This window comes from Pongo abelii, chromosome 4 (assembly GCF_028885655.2).
Source record: "Pongo abelii isolate AG06213 chromosome 4, NHGRI_mPonAbe1-v2.0_pri, whole genome shotgun sequence".
Lineage (NCBI taxonomy): Eukaryota > Metazoa > Chordata > Mammalia > Primates > Hominidae > Pongo > Pongo abelii.
Genome location: NC_071989.2, coordinates 119,515,540 through 119,536,956, shown reverse-complemented (window position 1 = coordinate 119,536,956; position 21,417 = coordinate 119,515,540). Strand labels below are relative to the sequence as shown.

General features: G+C 37.7%; 1 protein-coding gene across 3 annotated transcripts in view; it reads right to left on the bottom strand.

Annotated features, from left to right (window-relative positions):
• Positions 1 to 21,417, bottom strand: part of CAMK4 (calcium/calmodulin dependent protein kinase IV) — a 256,607-nt gene that overhangs the window by 17,036 nt on the left and 218,154 nt on the right. For 2 of the 3 annotated variants that reach the window (XM_009240947.3, XM_054555813.2), the window contains 2 exons: positions 20,763 to 20,853; positions 18,284 to 18,358 (listed from right to left, as the gene is read on the bottom strand). In XM_009240947.3, the coding sequence (XP_009239222.1) occupies positions 18,284 to 18,358; positions 20,763 to 20,853 (166 nt within the window). The remainder of the gene's footprint in view (positions 1 to 18,283; positions 18,359 to 20,762; positions 20,854 to 21,417) is intronic. The other variant, XM_054555812.1, reaches the window with a different exon arrangement.

The window sequence follows — 21,417 nt, the reverse complement described above, 5'->3', positions numbered from 1 at the left end:
GCCCACTTTTTGATGGGATTGTTTGTTTTCCTCTTGCTGATTTGTATGAGTTCCTTGTAGATTCTGGATATTAGCCTTTTGTCAGATGTATAGATTGTGAAGATTTTCTCCCACTCTGTGGGTTGTCTGTTTACTCTGCTGATTGTTTTTGTTTTTGTTTTTTCTGTGCAGAAGCTTGTTAGTTTAATTAAGTCCACCTATTTATCTTTGTAAAAACAAAGTTGCATTTGCTTTTGGGTTCTTGGTCATGAAGTCTTTGCCTAAGCTAATTTACAGGATGGTTTTTCTGATTTATCTTCTATAATTTTTATGGCGTTAGGTCTTAGATTTAAGTCCTTGTTCCATCTTGAGTTGATTTTTGTATAAGGTGAGGGATGAGGATCCAGTTTCATTCTTATACATGTGGCTTGCCAATTATCCCATCATCATTTGTCGAATAGGGTATCCTTTCCCTGCTTTGTTTTTGTTTGCTTTGTCAAAGATCAGTGACTGCAAGTATTTGGCTTTATTTTTGGGTTCTCTATTCTGTTCCATCGAGCTATGTGCCTATTTTTATACCAGTACCATGTTGTTTTGGTGACTATGGCCTTACAGTATAAAGTCAGGTAATGTGATGCCTCCAGATTTGTTCTTTGCTTAGTCTTGCTTTGGCTACGCAGGCTCTTTTGTGGTTCCATATGAATTTTAGAATAGTTTTTTTCTAACTCTGTGGTAAACAATGATGGTATTTTGCTGGGAATTGTATTGAATTTGTAGATTGCTTTGACAGTATGGTCATTTTCACAATATTGATTCTGCTCATCCATGAGCATGGGACATGTTTCCATTTGTTTGTGTCATCTATAATTTCCCTCAGCAGTGTTTTATAGAATTCTTTGTAGAGAGGTATTTCATGTCCTTGGTTAGGTTTGTTCCTAAGTATTTTAATTTTTCGCAGCTATTGTAAAAGGGGTTGGGTTCTTTATTTGATTCTCATCTTGTTTGCTGTTGGTGTATCACAGAGCTACTGATTTGTGTACATTAATTTTGTATCCTGAAATTTTGCTGAATTCATTTATCAGATCTAGGAGCTTTTTGCAGGAGTCTTTAGGGTTTTGTAGGTATGCAATGATATCACCAGCAAACTGACCGTTTGACTTCCTCATTACCGATTTGGATGCCTTTTATTTCTGTTGTCTGATTGCTCTGGCTAGGACTTCCAGTACTATGTTGAATAGAAATGGTGACAGTGGGCATCTTTGTCCTGCTCCAGTTCTCAGGGGGATTGCTTTCAACTTTTCCCCATTCAGTATTATGTTAGCTTTGGGTTTGTCATAGATGAGTCTTATTATATAAAGGTACGACCCTTCTGTGCTGATTTTGCTGATGGTTTTAATCATAAAGCACTGCTGGATTTTGTCAGATGCTTTTCCTGGGTCTATTGAGATGATCATGTGATTTTTGTTTTTAATTCTGTTTATGTGGTGTATCACATTTATTGACTTGCATATGTTAAACCATCCCTGCATCCCTGGTATGAAACCCACTTGATCATGGTGGATTATCTTTTCGATATGCTGTTGAATTCAGTTAGCTGGTATTTTGTTAAGGATGTTTGCTTCTATATTCATCAGGAATACTGATCTACAGTTTTCTTTTTGGTTATGTCCTTCCCTGGTTTTGGTATTAGGGTGATACTGGCTTCATAGAATGATTTAGAGAGGATTCCCTCTTTATCTTTTGGAACAGTGTCAATAGGATTGGTCCCAATTCTTCTTTGAATGTTTGATAGAATTCAGCTGTGAATCCATCTGGTCTTGGACTTTTTTGTTGGCAATTTCTAAAATTACCATTTCAATCTTGCTGCTTCTTATTGGTCTGTTCAGAGTTTCTATTTCTTCCTGGTTTAATCTAAGAGGGTGGTATATTTCCAGGAATTTATCCATCTCCTCTAGGTTTTCTAGTTCATGCACAGAAAGGTGTTCATAGTAGCCCTGAATGATCTTTTGCATTTCTGTGGTATTGGTTGTAATATCTCCTGTTTTGTTTCCAATTGAGCTTATTTGGATCTTCTCTCTTCTTTTCTTGGTCTATCTTGCTAATGGTCTGTCTTTTTTTATTATTATTTTAAAGAACCAGCTTTTAGTTTCATTTATTTTTTGTAATTTTTTTGGTTTGTTTCCATTTCATTTCGCTCTGCTCTTATCTTAGTTATTTCTTTTCTTTTGTTGGTTTGAGTTGGGTTTGTTCTTGTTTCTCTAGTTCCTTGGGGTTTGACCTTACATTGTCTATCTGTACTCTTTCAGACTCTTTGATGTAGGGATTTAAGGCTATGAATTTGCCTCCTAGCACTGCCTTAAGTGCAACCCGGACTGATCCTTGGGCAACACTATCATTAGTAGGCCAGAGAGAAGAAAAGGAACATTTATTATTTACAGAAATTCAAACAGTAGAGGAAACTCCACAGGGCAGAAGTAGGAATTGTGAATGGATGTTGCAAGGCACAGATTTCTGGCTCAGTATACAGGACAATCTTCTAACAACTAAAGCTGTCAGCAATAGTAGGGGGTATCTCCTTGGCTTGGGAGTGTTCACAAAAGCCGACTGACTCATCACTCAGGATCCAAAGCTATCAGCAAGGGAAGAGAAGGAAGACTCCTGTTAAGCTTTTTATATCACCCATTAGATACATAGTGTGTGGTATTAAATAATATCACCAGAAAACTGTCTATGTATTCTATACATCTAAACTAAGTTGAGGATTACGGCAACCACTTACTTAAATCAAAGTTAACCAAATATATTTTGGCTTGAGATGGCTGATAAAATCAAATCTCAAGAGATTGTCCCCAATGTCCTCTCTTGACTTCTCATGTTCTCTTTGAGTTTGGATACAGTCTTTTAATGTAATGGTAATCCTTAACTTCTGGGTCCCTAGACTATAAATCATTTTCGATGCCCACTTCCATAGAATACACAGCTCTTAAGATTATTTCGTCTGTCTTGACTTTAGATAACCTTATGACTATGTGCCTGAGTGTTGATCTTTATGTGATAAGTCTCCCAGGTATTCTTTGAGCTTCCTGTACTTGTATGTCTAGGTCTCCAGCAAGGCTAGGGAAGTTTTCCTCAACTATTCCCACAAATATGTTTTCCACACTTTTAGATTTTTCTTCTTCCTTAAAACATCCATTATTTTTAGGTTTGTTCATTTAACATAATCCCAAACCTCTTGGAGGCTTTTTTCATTTTTTTAAATTCTTTTTTTCGTCTTTACTGAATTGGGTTAATTCAAAAACTTTGTCTTTGAGCTCTGAAGTTCTTTCTTCTGCTTGTTCAGGTCTATTGCTGAGACTTTCCAGCGCATTTTGCATTTCTCTAAGTGTGTCCGTCATTTCCAGAAGTTGTGATTGTTTTTTTATTTATGCTATTTCCCTGAAGATTTTTCCCTTCATATCTCATTTTTTTTATTTCATTTAATTGGACTTCACCTTTCTCTGGTGTCTCCTTGATTAGCTTAATGATCAACCTTCTGAATTTTTTTTCTGTCAATTCAGGGATTTCTTTTTGGTTTGGATCCATTGCTGGTAAGCTGGGGGGATTTTTTGAGAGTGTGAAAGAACCTTGTTTTGTCATATTACCAGAATTGTTTTTCTGGTTCCTTCTCATTTGGGTGGACTATGTCAGAGGGAAGATCTGGGGCTAAAATGCTGTTGTTCAGATCCTTTTGTCCCACACTACACTCCCTTGATGCTGTGCTCTCCCCCTTCTTCTAGGGATGTGGCTTCCCAAGAGGCAAACTGCAGTGCTTGTTATTAATCTTCTGGATCTAGCCACCCAGTGGAGCTGCTGGGGTCTGGGCTGGAAGTGGGGGGTCTCTACACAGAGTCTTGTGATGTAAACCATCTTCAGTCTCTCAGCCATGTATAGCAGCACCTGCTCCAGTAGAGGTGGCAGGGAAGTGAAATGGACTCTGTGAGGGTCCTTAGTTGTAGATTTGTTTATTGCAGTGTTTTGTGTTGGTTGGCCTCCTGCCAGGAGATGGCACTTTCAAGAGAGCATCAGCTGTGGTAGTATAGGGAGGATCAGGTGCTAGGTAGGGCCCTAGAGCTCCCAAGAGGTTATGTACTTTTCTTCAGAGTTTTCTGGCTGTCTCCTGGGGCCTGCAGGAACAATCTGCTTCCTACACACAGGGTCTGTGGATTCTCTCCCATTTGTATATCTTCTTTTGAGCATTGTCTATTCATGCCCTTTGCCCCCTTTATTTTCTTGTTGATTTGTAAAACAGTTTTTAAAAATGCATTTTAAAAGGCTTAGAATCATCATCTTTTCTGAATTAGTAAATAGTCATTTATTGATATTTCTGGCTGTGTTCCAAGTGAATCCAATCTGTCTACCACTTCCTAAAATTATCTTACCATTCATATTATTGCTCATAAAATACTAAATGATACCAAGCTCCCACAAAACCTCATACTCCAATCTTCAATGCAGAATAAGTTTGGTAAACGGTCTTAGAATTCCCAAGATACCAGACTTCCTTTTTAAAACAGAAAGTTTAACTAAATATAAAAATTATACAAAAATTCAAACTTTATATATTCGTTAACATACCATCTAGGTCTAAGTGTGACTCTTTTTAAAAATAAGATCATGGCACCACTGAAACATTTAGAGACTGAGTATCCCTCTAGAGATTGGGATGAATTTCACTTTATCAAATAAAATCATTATAACTAGTTTTGGAAATGATCCTAAAATAAAAAGCATCAGATATGGCCTAGGGCTCACTTATAGGGACCATTGGCGCTAAATTTGCCTTCTTTTCTTAAATTCCTAGAAGAAAAATTAAAAGGGACAATTTTGGTTGTTGACTGTACTTTCATTTTGTCGATGCCCTAGTTGAGTTTTATGATTCTTTCTTACTTACTGAGTTAAAACTACCGAGTGGCATTCTTCATCAGAAGACCTTTCACACTATTAGTAACTCTTTTGGAAAACATTTGAGGGAGACTAAGGTGAATGAAATCAACAGTTTCATTCATTCACTCATTAAAGAAATCATCAAATATTTATTAAGCACCTGCTGTGTGATGGGTCAACTATACTTGGAGGTGCTAGGGGAATAATGAGAAGGTTAAAGAGAACAAGTCTTTGTCATCTAGGAGCTTACAGTTGGGTGGGGGATGTAGACATTAATCAAAAACAACAAAGGAAGAAATGCAAAGTGATAACTGGAAATGCTTGGAGGGAGAATATTTTTAGTACGGGGTTGGCCTGGTCACAGAGGTCAGGGAATGTGACTGGTGCAAACAAAGTCTGAATTGAGATGTATAGGATCTACAGAAGTTAATCTGGCAAATGGGGAAGAGGTTGAAGGAAAAGAGAAGAGAGTTGCAAGTGGAAAAAGTTATGCAAAGACCCTGTGGCAGGAAGAAGCAAGGGGCACTGGAGGAACTGAAAGAAGCCAACACAGCTGGAGCATGGCTCAAGTATCCAGCCATGCCTAGGTGGGATGAGCAGTGCCTGTGAGGGAGGTAGAGGCCAGACCGCAGATCCAGTAGGTCAGGGGTCTTGTTTGTTTCAAAATTCTTTCCACTCTTTCTGTTTTAGCAATTCAAAACATATGGGAAAAGATCTATTTGCATCTAAAAGCCTGAACCTGACTTTCCAGAATTATTGTCCCTATCAGAGCTAGGGGAAAACGCTGGGATTTTTTTTTTTTTTTTAAACTATAGAGGTTTGTTTTGAATTCAGTGTTTTCTGGGAGCCACAAAAGTCCACTGTATCTTGAGCCCAGGATCTAGAGTCTCTCTAAACTGTGCCTCTGGGAAGGAGGAGGGAGGAGGGAGAAGAATAAAGGGTGGAGGGGATTTATCTAGTGAGGCTGAAAAGCAGTGTTAGGAAATTATCTGCCTCTATCCTTTTCCTAGCTTGGCCTAGGAACCCAGAGGAGAAGAATGCACTTGACGCAGCTGCCTACGGGCGGCAGCAGTGCCCACAGTTGGGCAGACTCCACACTGGGTGATTTTCTCAGCATCTGTACTTTGTGCCGTCCTTTGTTTAGCTGTCGTCTACACTTGCTAAGGAAGGAGCACAACCTGTTCAAAACTTGGTGCCATTTTTGATTTGATAAAAAGATAATGCCCCAGTTCAGGAGACTAAGTGCAGTGACAAAGGTGCAGATGAGACTGAATTACACCTGAGACTTCCAGAGGAGGTTGCCTCTGGCTAGAAGCAGCCTTGTCAGCTTACTACAGTGAATCTCAGAACATTCTCAATTCTATGCGTGCCATGCTCTGAAAGGTTGAGAAGGACTGAGAAGGTATTTGGGGCTTTTGTCATTTTAGTTTTCTGTGATTTGAGAGTGGAGTGAGAAAAGAAAAAGTTAGGTGTTTTGAAACACAAGTGATATACTTTATGTTCTAACTCTTTCTTTCTCCAGGGCTCTTGATTTTTTGCACTGCAATTATCAGTCAATCCAACTCCCACTTCATGTTTTTCATTTAAGCTGTTAAAAAAGTCTTCCTTACCACAAGAATTATATGATTTTCTCTTTGTATAAATCTTATAAATGAGTGAAAATAGTCTATTTCCCTCATCTTATTTTTTATTTTTCAAATAATATCCTGAAGAGAAAATCAAATATTTGAGAATACCTAGTGCTTTCAAAAAAGGAAAAAAAAAATACAACTTATTTTATTGCCCTGTGAAATTTGCTTTTCTGTGAAATTCCATTGAGCCTTCCTATCTTGAAGTCATTGCCATTTTCTCCAACTCTGAATCAGACCGAGTCTCCAGGTCACTTCAGAGTTGTGATGGATGCTAGCAAAGTGGTATTAACTGTTGAAAAGCTACCTTTCAATTTTTGTGGGATGAAGTAGGATAAAATAAATAAACCTATCTCTTCCTAATATTAAAATTACATAAAAATCTCTTTAGTAGATGGAGGTGCAAAGATAAAGTAGTGGACTTAGAATTTAAAGTGTCTCATGTGTTAAGTGTGAAAAATATTAAGAGGTGGGTGGATTGTCTGAGCTCAGGAGTTCGAGACCAGCCTGGGCAACACGGTGAAACCCCGTCTCTACTAAAATACAAAAAATTAGCCCGGTGTGGCAGTGTGTGCTTGTGGTCCCAGCTACTCGGGAGGCTGAGGCAGGAGAACTGCTTGAACCTGGGAGGTGGAGGTTGCAGTGAGCCAAGATCGATCGCACCATTCATTGCACTCCAGCATGGGGGACTGAGTGAGACTCTGCTTCAAAAAAAAAAAAAAAAGAAAAGAAAAGAAAAACATTATGTTTTTCTCTAATGGAGATATAAACCTTCTCACTGATGATTATCAATAATAATTCTTGCAAAACTTTTTATTTTTATTTTATGCATATCCTTTCTGTAATAACATTTTAAAGTGGAACATTTTGTGGGTGTTCTGGTCCAAAATAAGACATTTTAAGCAAATCTTCTACCCACTTGCTATCAATCACCTCTTCCTTTTGACCTCTTTTCCTCCCATCATCCCACCCCCACATATATAATAATAGAGTTGAATCCTCACAGAGCTGTGAATTCTCTGGTACAGTTGGTTCTGTTCTCGAAGTAGTGTCTTCTACAGAAGTGGGCATCAAAAATGACTTATGGTCTGGAGACCCAGAAGTTAAGGATTACCATTACATTAAAAGACTGTCTTGGGCGCCTGTAGTCCCAGCTACTTGGGAGGCTGAGGCAGGAGAATGGCGTGAACCCGAGAGACGGAGCTTGCAGTGAGCGGAGATCAAGCCACTGCACTCCAGCCTGGGTGACACAGCGAGGCTCCGTCTCAAAAAAAAAGACTGTCTCTAAACTCAAAGATAACATGAGAAGTCAGGAGAGGACACTGGGGACAATCTCTTGAGATTCGATTTTATCAGCCATCTCAAGCAAAAATATATTTGGTTAACTTTGATTTAAGTAAGTGGTTGCCATAATCCTCAACTTAGTTTACATGTATAGAGTATATAGATAGTTTTTGGTGATATTATTTATTACCACACACTATGTACCTAACGGGTGATATAAAACTTAACAGGAGTCTTCCTTCTCTTCCCTTGCTGATAGCCTTGGATCCTGAGTGATGAGTCAATCAGCTTTTGTGAACACTCCCAAACCAAGGAGATAGCCCCTACTATTGCTAACAGCTTTAGTTGTTAGAATGTTGTCTGGTATATTGAGCCAAAATCTGTGCCTTGCAACATCCACTCACAATTCCTACTTCTGCCCTGTGGAGCTTCCTCTACTGTTTGAATTTCTGTAAATAATAAATGTTCCTTCTCTTCTCTCTGGTCTACTAATGGTGGTGTTGCTGAAGCATTAGTCTGGGTTGTCTCCTTTTCTGCCTTGGGGATGCCTGATAGTCTCATGACTTGAAATACAATCTATATGCTGGTAACACCCACATTGATACCAGTAGCCAGGTTGACTTGTGGACCATATATTCCCTTCTGCCCACATGTCACTTCCACTTGGCTATCTAACAGGCATGTAGAAATTAACAAGTCCCAAGCCTGATGCTCCGATGTCTTCCCATCTCAGTAAATGTTAACTCCATTCCTTCAGTTGTTAGTTATCCCCTCTCCTATCTACTATTTTCTTCCCTTGTCACTGCATTCCAATCAACCAACTAACCGTCTTGGTGGACTTTAAAGACACCCGGTATGTTCTTGCCTCAGGATTAGTGTGCCCCATCCCCTTCACTTGGAACATTCTTTCCCTAGATATGTACATGGTTTGCTCTCTCCTTTCTCTCTCTCAAACTTTTGCTTATATATTCCATTCTAACACAAAGCCTTCCTTAATTACCTTGTTTAAACTGTAACCCAGGCTCCTTTTCCAACTTTATATTATAATTTCTATGGGAAATTATCACCTCTTTCTGTATATTTTACATGAGTATTGTCATCTTCTCCCACTAAAATGTATTACAGTATACTTAAGGAAGAGTTCTTTTGGTCTGGTTTTTACTGCTATGTCTTTACAACATACAACAGTGCCTAGTGCATAGAAGCACAACAAATATTTATTAAATGACAAAAAACCTGATTGTTTTATACAACTAAAGTTCCACAGAAACCACTTTGTTTAGGGCAGTACCAAACCAATATAAAGACTCCAAAGACGCAGTTTTCTTCAGATTTCAAACTTCTAACACAGCTTAAACTAAGCTCATGCCCAACCTGCAGAGTCCCTTTCCTCTCCATGATCAAGAACAAGATGAGCTCTGGATGACCCTTCCTCACCACCCTGTATCTGTCCCTACTTTTCCTTTACCCGGCACTACTCAACTGACTCAGATGCTGCAAGCATGCCTGTGGCAGTTATATGACGGCTTGGGGACACAATCTCCTTAGGGAGAAAGTAGGGCTATGGTCAAGAGGGGGGATGGATATGGGGTACCCTCCACACCTGGTTAGCATTCTCTGCCTCACTACCTCTCCCCTTCCCTCGTGGTCGCTTTCCCATTGTCCAAAAGCCACACAGGAACCCTAGTGTGCAGCACACGAGCCGGTCAAGTAGAAAGTTACAGTCAGTGCAATTGGAATTTTACCATGCATTTAATTAACTAGATTTTTTAAAAGTTCACTGCAAAAATGAAGTTACCACTTTGGGTATTTAATTCATTCTTGGGTGAGATCGTCCTTTCCTTGATTGGATTACAGTATAATTTAAGACTCTTATTATTTCACTTAAGCTATTTATTCTTCTGGAAATGAACACAAACACTATGCCTTTTGTGAAACTATACTAAAAGTTTCTATTTTAGATTATGAGATATATTTCTTTTATTTAAATTTTCCTACATTTTTCATATGTGTTCATGTTAGAGAAAATGTAGCTTATTGGCTAACCTAACTTTCTGTTTTGTTAAGAGTTAAGCAGAGATCTCTTCTGTTCAACTATAAGCTGCTGAAAATTTGTCTTAAATTTTGGCATAGTGAATCTAATGGGTTATTTCTTTTCAAAGTAGCAATGTGGCAAGTGTGTGGAATCATCCTTGAAATCATGAATAGGCACTAATGGAAGACAAGACTTGCTTAATTGTGCTGTGTCATCTTAGAAACTGTTCTGTTAATAGCATTTTAAGAAATACTTTCAATGGTAATATTCATATGACATGTTCAAATGTAAGGTCTGCTTGATATGTTCCAATAAGCTCCCTAGAAATTATTCCTATTTAAAAGCTTTTTAGTTCCTGGATTCTTGAAAATGGCTCTGTATAATGCGTGTGTGTGAGGAAGAGAAGATTATTCTGTTTATTTTTAATAAAGTACTCTTAAATTTATCCTTTTAACCTATTAAAATATTAAATTAAAATATCCTTTTTTTCTCTGGTTGTAAAAATTTCAGAAACTCACAGTCCCATAGCTATCCAAAGAAACTTGAATTTTCCTGATAAAGGCTGTCAGAACACAGGGTCATCTCTGAGCAGCTCATTGACCTCCATAAATAAATACAATGCAGTGAACTCCCAGCACAAAAGTGGCACTGACAGATCAGATGCTGGAAATGACTCAGTGAACTTCAGCATATCTCCTGTTTCATTCAGTGTCTGATCACTGAGGAGACTTTGTCTTCCTGTAGTCATCAAAACTAAGGAACAAATCCCATCTTTTGTCCAATCATTTCCAATTTTGGAATAATAATTTTAAGCAGGTATATATTAAGTTACACAGAAGGATACATTTTTCACTGTAACTTCATACTTACCCAGTAGGAAGTGTCATATTTACCTAGTAAAAACAGCAAAATTTCTAAAACTATTATTTGGAAAACCAGTAGTCTTTAAAAAGATTACATTTCTTTTCTCTACCTTTTTCTTAATGGTTTACCCTATTAAAACCACTCTCCATTCTCAGGAACTATCACATTCATATTTAATAAGTTTAAAAATCTAAAAAACTATTTAAAAATGGCCATAAACAATAAAGTTTAGAACCATCAATGTCATTTAAATCTTAGGGGGAAATTTTATTTTTATTTTTATTTTTTGAGATGGAGTCTCGCTGTGTCGCCCAGGCTGGTGTGCAGTGGCGCAATCTTGGCTCACTGCAAGCTCCGCCTCCTGGGTTCACGCCATTCTCCTGCCTCAGCCTCCCGAGTAGCTGGGACTACAGGCGCCCGCCACCATGCCTGGCTAATCTTTTGTATTTTTAGAAGAGACGGGTTTAGCCAGGAGGGGCTCGATCTCCTGACCTCATGATCCACCCACCTCGGCCTCCCTAAGGGCTGGAATTACAGGCGTGAGCCACCACACCCGGCCGAGAAATTTTTTTTTAATGAGTGTTTTTATTTCTAAACTAAAGAACTGTGGCAGAGATGTAGTAATTTCAAAGACCTCAAACCAACTCCCCAAATATTAGGACTTACTCTTGTGAGGACAAAATGGAAAAATCATACTGCTTAATAAAAGGAATTGATACATTTTTAACAGTAATAAGAAAAAGATGAGGATGATGATGCTCATTATAATGACTTTAGTGACACCTAATAGTCATTGCATGTTTTAGTTACCAGGTACTGTGCAAGAACTTCACATACATGATCTTATTTATTCTTTATAATAGCCCTATGAAATAAATGTTCTTATTATTCCCATTGTATAGTTGAGGAGACTGAGATTTAGAGGGTTTCACTAACAAATTCAAGGTAAAGTCTGATGTAGGAACAGCCATCTGACTTCCAAGCCTAGTAAAGCACAAAAACATGAACAACAACAATACCACAACAGCAACAACAACCAGCAATCTATGCCTGTGAGCATCAGGTAAACAGGGCCAAATATGGCCAGCCCATCCCTGTAGTCACCCATATATCTGTGGAGACCTACCACGCCTTAGGGTAGATGAGCAATATATGTGTGGTTTTAATATTGAACATCAGGTTGGTAACACTGACTTTTGTTAGCCCATCACTATTTGCTGATCCTTTGGGAGGTATCATTCAAGGATAGTTTTAAGAGCTGGAATGTGAGGGAATCTCTCTTTTACCTGTCATTCTACACTTTCATCATGCCTTCACATTCAATAGCTGAAGTGCCACATTTAATCATCTCTTTATTATACCACCTCCATTTATAATTATTGATAATTATGACAATTAATTGGTTACCAAGCAATGCGAGTTTTGAAGACTGAATCAGTCATAGTATATATGAAATATATGTATTCCTTCTTTATGGAAACTCGGAATGTTATTGTAGAATATTATTATTCTACAATATTATTTGTAGAAGTAGGCACCTGCAGACTCTTAAGTACAGGGATTTTTGCATATCGTAGGAACTCATTCTTCAGTTGTTAATAATTAGCCTTCATTTTGGCTTAAATAGAAGCACAACATATATTTGCCATTACTAAAGCCTGAAAATAGCGAAACACTGTTACGCTTAGAAGCTTAGCACACGGGACATTTTTATGTATTAATACTTCCTCTGAGTTATGCCAGTAGGACTGTCTCAGAAAATAATGAGACCTTGGCAAATGCCAAAAGAAAACAAACTCCTAACAGCTTGTAGACTCTGAAAATAGAATTTTAATAAAGACAAGTACAAATATGAAATATGAACATACTTAAGCTTATGAATAAATTAGATAATTGGTATTAGACATAATTTTTTTTAACCTAAGCCTTTAACATAGTGGTTTCTCTTCTACTGTAACAACTTGATTTTCTTTTCTAGGATTGGCGTGGGTGGGTTTGAAACATCCACAAACTTCAAGCCTTAAATATCTAGACCAGTTAAAACATTTTGGCAGTTAATATTGTATAGTTACATTGTAGCACATTTATTAGGAGCTATGGCCTGATCGATTTTTTTTTTTTTTTTTTTTGTCTGTGTGACCTGCTTATTTTCTCAACCACAAGATGTTGAGAATCCCTTCAACATTGAACTCTTCATGGGTTATTTTTGAACACTAATCATTGATTTCACTTATCTGGACCATAAATTTTAATTTTCTGGCCTGGAGTGTGGTTTTGACTGGGCACATTTCCCAGGAAATAATGAGTATTTGCTTAAACATGAAGCATCTGTGATTTTTCTTTTGCGATTCACTTATAGGAGAACCCTCTGTTATTAATAGCCTGGGGCAAAGGTTCTATGAAAGAGACAGAATGGATGGCTTTTCCTTTTTTACTTCCTGAGAAATGACAGATGGTATAACATAAACACCCAGTCTCTCACAAGATGTAATTTGAAAAGCCTTCCATTAAAAGTAGAAACTAGGCACAGTGCACTTAAGGATAATCGGCCTTGGATATAATCACCCTAACAAGCAATGAAACAAGCTCGCATCTCATCTCTGTCAATTATATGGGTGTCAGACACTTTTTCAAGTTAAAAGTAAAGTCTCTGTATTGTAAATATTTTAAATTTTTCTTTATATATATTACGATGTTTTTGACATCTTAAAAAGCTTTTCTGGTTGCAGAGAGCCTGTCTCTCTTGTGGCTTGTTAATTCTGAAAGATAAGAAAGCGCCCAGCCTGGAGCAGGCCTTTCACATACCGATTAACCAGTCCAGTGCCATACCTCACCCATCTGACCTGTACACCCCAGGAGTGGATATTCCTCTGCCTTAATCATCCCAGGGCCAGGAGCCAGGAGCCAGGCAACCCAGACAAATTATTCAAACTAGCCAATCCTAAAATGTTCACCCTGCCTTGCCTTGCCTTTCCCAAGAAAATACCCCAAAAGGCAGTAGCCTAAATCTTCCCTTTCTCCTGTCTTCTGCCTCCTGAGCACCCTGGTGTCTTCTTTCCTGCGTGGCCCTGGGTGGCTTGCTGTGCCTCCTGTCTCTAGGATGTGTAAGTTTAATACACTTTTTTTTTTTTTTCCTGAGGCTCTCCTCTGTCTCCTCTTGTGGCCATAAAAGAATATAAAACAGTCTCTGAGTAAAGTCTTTGCTTTCTATAGAATCATAATGATTCTCACCAGTCTTGAGCTTGGCTCTCATTTCCAACTCTTTCTATAGATGGACAGTTTCCTCCCCACCAACTTATCCTCAGAAAGATACATGCCAGACTGATGAGAGTATCTATCTGTGATGAGGGAAGAAAGGGCTAGAACTGATCTTCAGAGAGGGTTTTAGCTTTACCTGTTAACAATTTAATTTTTTATAAGATAGATGAAACAAATATTCATAACTATATTAAAATTTGTATTTAATTCAAAACCCTAGATATTGCCTCTGCTCTAGGTTATCTATTCCTGGGCCCTAGTATTACTGTGACTTCTATTTTTCCCAAGTGTTTTCCAGTGTTTCCCTATGTTACTACACACAGGTGTATCCTTAAAACCCTACCCCCTCTTTGGCCGCCACTGTGAGGTAATATTTTAGTGTATTTCCTTTGGGTCAAGAGTATGTATGAACACATATATATTTACTTACATACAAATGGAACCTTGGTCTGCTAAAGAAATATGTTAAACTTACTCGTTTTTGACTTCCAAGACTGCCCCCGCCTATATAATAGTAATTCCATTTCTATGTTTAGCACTTTAGAGCCAACAAAACACTTTTATTTTCCATCTCAATCCCCAAAATAGTTCACTAAAGTAAGTAGAGTCTACCTCCCAACCCCCACGCCAAGCTTCCTTGCTGCTTTCACTTCCTTTTCTTATAATATGGCAAACTACTTTTTCCTGATAAGCCGCTACCTATAGTAGAATTATCCTGGTCACTTTCAACCTCTTATTTCCCTGTTTCCTCATTATTTACCATCTAGGCTGAAATGGATATTTGCAAGAGAAAATAATAATAGAAAATAAGCCTCCATTATAAGATGGCATTATTTGTATGAAGGGCCTGTTTATGGAAAGGACAATATATTAAAATTGTATTTTTACAATTTTTAAATATTTTTAAAAAGTAAATGGTTAGATTTAAGAGTAGATTGACATGTCATCTGCTGAGAAGCTAAGGAAGGACATCAGCATGTGTGTAGATTTCTGACATGACAGCGGTAGAAAAGAGCATTTGCAATAGCTAATTTGTCTGTTTTCTTTCTATCCCTTTCCTCCTTAAATTCATGTCATAATATGTCACAATGTTATCATCAAGATATTTACAAAATACAGACCTGATTTAAAAATATTGCCTTGATTAAAAACCTTTGCTGGATCACCATTACCTACCAAGTAAAATCTGAATCCCTTAGCCTGATGTATAGATTATTTAAACATATGGTCCATCCGACCTTTCCAAGTCCATTTCTGCCCTCTGTACCAAAAACTCTATGTTCTAGTCATACAAAGTTGACAAAGTGACAAACAGCACCTAAACTCCCCAGATGCTGCAAATCCTCCATGACTTTGCTCTCCCTGTACCCACTGACGAAGAATGCCCTGTGGCCACTTCTTCACTTGTTGAACTCTTACTCATCCTTCATGTCTACCTCAAATGTTCCTTCTAAGACCTCTCCATCCAGAATTAATACTAACTCATTAAAAGCAATATTATAAAATGCTTAGATGGACAAAGAGACATAGAAGAGCACGAGAGAATGCACATGAGGCTGTTAATATTGTGTATAGTTATTTGGATTTTTATTTCTTCCAATGACCAATAATACTTTTTCTTTTCCCTGAGACCAGGTTTCCTTTTATTGCCCAGGCTGGAGTGCAGTAGTAAAATCATAGCTCACTGCAGCCTCTAACTCCTGGGCTCAAACAATCCTCCTGCCTCAGCCTCCTGAGTAACTAGCACAACAGGTACATGCCAACATGCCCAGCTAATTATTTTGTTGTTTTTTTCACCATGTTGGCCAGGCTGGTCTTGAACTCTGACCCTCAAGCAATCCTCTCATTTCAGCCTCCTGAAGTGCTGAGATTATAGGCATCAGCCACTGCACCTGGCCAAGTAATACTTTTGAGGTATAAAAAATTAAAATGAGCTGGACATGGTGGCTCATGCCTGTAATCCCAGCACTTTGGGAGGCCGAGGCTGGAGGATCACTTCAGGCCTGGAGTTCGAGACCAGCCTGGCCAACATAGCGAAACCTCGTCTGTACTAAAAATACAACAAATTAGCTGAGTGTGGTGGAATCCCAGCTACTCGGGAGGCTGAGGAATGAGAATCAATTGCACCCGGGAGGTGAAGGTTACTATAAGCCGAGATCTGTCTCAAAAAAAAAAAAATTAAAATGAAGATTTTAAAATAAAAGCAATAATTGATAAATATGTCTATGAATAAAACTATATTGATTTACCTATATTAATTTTGTACAGGGAAATTCTATGATTTTTTAGGCCCTTGGATACCTGGATTCTTATTCCTGAGCCACTAACAACTAGATGTGGAATCTTGGTGAAGTCAAAGTCTGTGAACCTTAATAAGATTAGAATGTTAATAAATGAACTTTAAAGTTCCTTCCAGCACTAAAATTCTATGGATTTAATCACATATATGCTTCAATGAATATATTATCGCACTTCGCCAATCTGATTTTTATGATTTAAAAAGTTGTTAAAAGGAGTTAGTTTTGTAGTTCTTCTTTGTCTATTTCTGGGGCAGGGGTGACCTCAAATATAAGTGCTATAGAAAACAAGACAGATAATTCAAAATATCACCCTTCTTCTATGTTTCCATGGTGGCTTTCGATACATACAACACAATATTTCTTAAGATGCTATAATTTCTTTGTTTGCATTTCTGGATTTTACCTTTTTTTTTTTTGAGACAGAGTTTCACTCTTGTCACCCAAACTGGAGTGAAATGGCACAATCTTGGTTCACTGTAACTTCTACCTCCCGGGTCCAAGGGATTCTACTGCCTCAGCCTCCCAAGTAGCTGGGATTACAGGCACCTGCCACCATGCCTGGTTAGTTTTTACATTTTTAGTAGAGACGGGGTTTCACCATGTTGGCCAGGCTGGTCCCAAACTCCTGACCTCAGGTGATCCGCCCACCTTGGCCTATGAAAGTGCTGGGATTACAGGCATGAGCCACCGCATCTGGCCACATGTCTGTTTTCCTGTAGACTGTGAGCCCCCAGGATGGGTGTAAGGGCAGGAAATGCACCTCCCTGGTGCCACACACTGGCTTGACTACACAGTAGGTGATTAACAGTTCACTGAAGAGATGAATTGAAATAAAGGACATTTGTGTAAAAATATTCTCTTTGTTTCTGTTTTTAGAGATGGAGTCTCACTCTGTCACCCAGGCTGTAGTGCAGTGGTGCGATCTTGGCTCACTGCAACCTCCGCCTCCTGGGTTCTAGGGATTCTCCTGTCTCAGCTTCCTGAGGAGCTAGGGATTACAGGTGTGCACCATCACACCTGGCTAATTTTTATTTTATTTATTTATTTATTTTTTTTAGTAGAGATAGGGTTTCACCATGTTAGCCAGGCTAGCCTTGAACTCCTGACCTCAAGTGACCTGTCTACCTTGGCCTCCCAAAGTGCTGGGATTATAGGTGTGAGCCACTACACCTGGCCTGTGTAAAAATATTCTGATCTAAGAGAAAAGGATGACTAATCTTGTGATTGATAACTTGAAATCTTGTCTTTTTTCTTTATAATTTAGATTAGAATTTTAATTGATCTGTGACATATTCATTAATCACAACAATTTTAGGAATTCTTGATAATTTTTACAAACTTTATTGGCTTTCAGGTTGTTGCCAAATTAATTCGACCATCAAGAAAAAAAGAGCAGGTTTTATGCTGGTATGGGTCAAAAGCGTTTGTTCTTTCTGACTGCAAGGCCTTCAGCCCACTCTGGGAGATGAGGCGGGAATATGTGAAGAGCTCAGTGCAGTTGTGGTCCATCTGCAGACACTGGAGAACTCCTGTAGGAAAATCTCACCTGAAGTCCTTGTCTTAGTGAGGCTAGGCCAGGCCATGGAAAGAACTAGGGACCACCCCATTCTCACCATTGTCCTATATGCCATCTGAATTAAACACACACTCTCCATCCAAGGAAAAGCAAAGCAAAGTGACAAAGGGCCCATGGATTTAATTCCAACTATAAACGATGGTGTTTCCTTGCCCTCTTCTGTGGTGATGGTCTTTCTGCTGCCCAGCGGGTCTAAGAGTAGCCACTGGCTCAAAGGCATTCTAACAGCAGTGCCCTAAAACCAACGTCCTTGAACCTCTCATAGAAAACAAGAAGTGATCTGAGTATTATTTATGTATGCCTTCCTCATAGAGATTTGCAACAAATATTAAGCATTTATAAATAGAGATATTAGGAATTTTAAAAAATGAGATTGCTAAACAAAAATAGATTTCAAATAACAATAAAAGTAAAATATAATTATTAAAGAGCATACCGCAGTACCCTGGGGTTCCACACACTGTCTTCATGAGCACTTGATGTTCCACAATTTTAGAGAGTCCAAAATCAGCTAACAACACAAGAAAAAAATTTAATGAAGCACGTCTTCTCAGCTTTTATGACAAAATATTTGTTATTCAAAAATAAAACTTATTTATCTATTTGATTTATTTTGTATTTGATGATGGGGTGAAGGTGGGTGGGAACACGTCACCCAAGAGGAAGCTAAAGAAAACAATCCATGTGTTTCTTTAAATTGGAGAAAAACATGACTTCCAAATACATTTACAAATAAATCTATATTTAATCTTTGTTCTTCTGTACAATTCCCCGCTTTCAGCAAATAAGCAATTTTTTTCTTTCTTTCTTGTTTTTGTTTGTTTGTTTGTTTGTTTAGATGGAGTCTTGCTCTGTTGCCCAGGCTGGAGTGCAGTGGTATGATCTCGGCTCACTGTAACCTCTGTCTCCCAGGTTCAAGCAGTTCTCTGACTCAGCCTCCCGAGTAGCTGGGATTACAGGCACGTGCCACTATACCCGGCTAATTTTTTGTATTTTTAGTAGAGAAGGAGTTTCACCGTGTTAGCCAGGATGGTCTCGATCTCCTGACCTCGTGATCAGCCCACCTCAGTCCCAAAGTGCTGGGATTACAGGCGTGAATCCCCGCGCCCAGCCAAGCTATTTTTTCTTAAAGTAATAGTTGCAATAGTTATATTTTGTCTAATGTTGTTACTTCTGAAATTTATGTAACAGTAACTCTAAGGGACAATACAGAATTAATGATATAATCCAGAATCTTTAATTTATTGACAGAGAGGAGAAAAAAATAGACTTTCATCAGTGACATGAGAATTAACAGAAATATCAAAAGGTTTGTTCAGCTTGAAAATACATGTCAGTCTCTAATGTATTTCACTTATAAGAATTTACTCTCATAAGAAGACTATAAGATTTTTTTGGTAAGAATCCTTTTTATTTATTTCTCAGAATATTACCTAGGTAAAAGATTATCGAAAGTTGCTACCATTATGATCTATTTGCTGAGCTATATCTCTTGCACTCAGGAAACATCAGGAAACCATTCAAGGGCATTCTTCAAGAGAGGCAGGTGCAGAATGAATTCCATTTTAGACTTCAAAGATAAACCCACATTTCCTGACAGGTGCCTGATCCTTATCAGTGGAAGCAGCAGGAAGCCCTTCAGAAAGAAAACCTCTCCTGCCTAAATTAGTATCTATCCATCCATTTAAAGAAATTGCTTTAAGGATTAAATCTTTGAAAGTGATGTGAAAGGAAATGGAAACTGCCTGCTGTCCCCTGCCTTACAGGAGTGATTATGAGAACAAGCTGGCTGCCCAGCAGGACTTTCAGGATTTTTTCCTTAGGTTCTTGCATTCATAAAGCACATTATGTTATCTGAGCTCTTCCCTGATATGAACAACTTAATTGTTAAAGGTGTTAACATCTGTAAATGCAGCGAACTTGGCAGATTAGCATGATAAGGATGGCACCAGAAGAGCAATGCCCTTCAGAGGACTTAATGAAGATTCCACTAGTGAGAATTCATCAAAAATAAAGTTTGTAATATTTTTTGAAATGAAGATTTGCTTTGGAAGAGACATGGAAAGTAACATTTATTTTTTTCTAAAGTGCTAATTAAAGGTTTCTTTGGGAAGATCAGAATTTCCCGAAGTTCATCTTTATAGTTTTTCAAAATGCTTATTGGTAAAAATTTAAAAAAAAGTCTCATAGGATATGATATGTCAATTTATACGTTAACAGTTTAAAGGTTCTGGAAAGTCCTATAGAAATACAAATCTTGTTTAACTTTTTTAAAGTTGGCATTTCCTAACTTATTTGATCAGCCATAGCATTTCTGTGAATCGCTCCCATTCTTATCTACCCTGCTGAGAAACCAGTGTTCTATAGAGTGCATTTTTAAAAAATTTATTATTATTATACTTTAGGTTTTAGGGTACATGTGCGCAATGCATTTTGGGAAAGGCAGATCTTAATTTATCTCTGTTCATATAAACAAGCGACTCAAAGCCTAGACTCACTAATATGTGCTAAATATTTTATGTCAAAGTTCTTTATTACCTAAAATTAAGCTCCAAGCAATCTGTGGAATAAAAGTTAATATCTCCAAAAGATGTGTTACTTTTTCTATCATTTTGTTCATTATAAACTTATTTATAAAATGCAAGGTCATCTCCTGTGGTCCTTGCCATTTCTAAGCTGTGATTCCTTTGTGTGCCCAGCAACAGAATACTAACTTCTAAGCAATATTTTCCAAATAAACATTCCAGGAAAGAGCACAAACTTCTGAAACAACATATTATTCCTTTACAGGCGTCAAATATTCAGGAAAACTGACTGGATGTAAAACTAGATGGAGCAATATTTAAAAATTCCACACAGTAAAATTTTTTCTGCTCTGGAAAAAGGGGTCACAAAACAAGAAGAAATGTTCTCACCGATTTTGAGTGGTGCATCTGGGGCTGGAGTTGCATAAAGAAGATTCTCTGGTTTGAGATCACGATGGACAATCCCATTTTCATGTAGATACTAAAGAGGGAAAATAATGAAATAACATTTGTGTAATTCTATTTATGGTTCGAATGTCTATACTTAATCTTTTAAGAACTATAAGTTATGTGATTCAAGAACACACATATTATGACTTAACAATAAATACCATAAAGGAAAATCTGTTTTAAACTGTATACATTAAATAATACTTTATAGTTACCTAAATGTGATGCAATTTAAATTGTATAGAATCTATTCCCAGAATAAAATATTTACTCCTCAGCTAATATTAGTTACAATTCTCTTTATGCATATTACTATATCAACTGGAATTAGCTAATTATTGTAATGATGTCAAGGTGCTGTGTACTGAAATGTGTCTGGCTTATTATCTAAAAAGCATAATTGGATGTGTGATCTTATAAACCCATATAGCAAAGACTTCATAATTATTGTCTGAGCAGACATACAGATGTGAGTATTTTAGACATATAGATGTGAGTTATTATAGAGAACTATCCTTAACAAGACAAATACTGTTTGATAATGATGGATGCACTCATAGGCTCTTCTGAGAATTAGCAAATCTAACTGTCAATA